This window comes from Pygoscelis adeliae, unplaced genomic scaffold, assembly GCF_000699105.1.
Source record: "Pygoscelis adeliae isolate BGI_AS28 unplaced genomic scaffold, ASM69910v1 Scaffold1277, whole genome shotgun sequence".
NCBI classification, from domain to species: Eukaryota; Metazoa; Chordata; class Aves; order Sphenisciformes; family Spheniscidae; genus Pygoscelis; species Pygoscelis adeliae.
This window is the reverse complement of record NW_008825096.1, coordinates 5223-6219: the sequence shown is the minus strand read 5'-3', so window position 1 is coordinate 6219 and position 997 is coordinate 5223. Positions and strand designations below refer to the sequence as shown.

The following is a 997-nucleotide window of genomic DNA, read 5'->3' as shown; positions in this document are numbered from 1 at the left end:
TGAGGAGCCAGGCCCAAAGGACCCGCCGGGCTCGCGGGTCCATCCCTGTCGTGGGCTCATCCTGCAACAGCCCCGGCAGCGGTGTCAGCCTGGGCAGGGGCCAGGTGCTGCCGTGGGACCCCCCCCCCACCGCCCCCGCTCACCAGGAAGACGACGGGCGGGGAGCCGAGGAGGGCTATGGCCGTGGAGAGCTTGCGCTTGTTGCCCCCGCTGTACTTGCCCGCCGGCCGGTCCGCATGTGGCCCCAGCCCCAGCTTGGCGATGCCCCACTGAGCCACCTGCGAGAGACACGGAGGGGATGAGGATGGGGGTCCCCTGGGATGGGGGTGCCCGGGGGCGGGCCCTACCCTGGGGGTCTCCTCCTCCGGGACACCACGCAGGCGGCTGTAAAACTCCAGGTGCTCCCGCCCCGTCAGCAGGTCCGTGATGGCGTCGAACTGGGGCCAGTAACCCATGTGCTGGTGGACGGACTGCAGGTCGGTGAGCACACTGCGGGGACGGGGACACGGCTGAGCAGGCGGCGGGGACAGGGACAAGTTCCAGGGACAGGGACGAGGCTGAGCACACTGCGGGAATAGGGATGAGCACACTGCAGGGATGAGGATGAGGATGAAGCCAAATGCAAGCATGCTGCAGGGATGAGGGCAAAGGGGAGCACAGGGTGGGGACGGGGATGACAGCACACGTGCTGCGGGGACAAGGAGAGGGGGAGCAGCGGGTCGGCCACGGGGGGTCCCCCTGTCTCGCCCACCTGTGCCCTTTCAGCCAGGCCTCCCCCAGCGTCACATCCGTGTCTCCCGTCAGCATCTTGAAGGTGGAGGTCTTCCCTGCGCCGTTCACCCCCAGGAGGCCGAAGCACTGCAGGGCGCAGACCGGGGTTAGGGCAGCCCCGGCCCTGCCCACAGTGGCGTCTGTCCGTCTGTCCAGCACTCACCTCCCCAGGGGGAATGGCCATGCAGAGCCGGTCCACCGCCGGAGCCTCCCTGCGCCGCTACAC

At 69.3% G+C, this 997-nt stretch overlaps 1 protein-coding gene across 1 annotated transcript in view; it reads right to left on the bottom strand.

Moving 5' to 3' along the window:
* Positions 1 to 56: 56 nt before the first annotated feature.
* ABCA7 (ATP-binding cassette, sub-family A (ABC1), member 7) overlaps positions 57 to 997 on the bottom strand; it is a gene marked incomplete at its 5' end in the record, with an annotated part of 6042 nt that continues 5101 nt past the window's right edge. Inside the window, 4 exons of the mRNA XM_009327002.1 lie at positions 57 to 278; positions 348 to 489; positions 752 to 858; positions 935 to 991. Of these exons, the coding sequence (XP_009325277.1) occupies positions 57 to 278; positions 348 to 489; positions 752 to 858; positions 935 to 991 (528 nt within the window). The remainder of the gene's footprint in view (positions 279 to 347; positions 490 to 751; positions 859 to 934; positions 992 to 997) is intronic.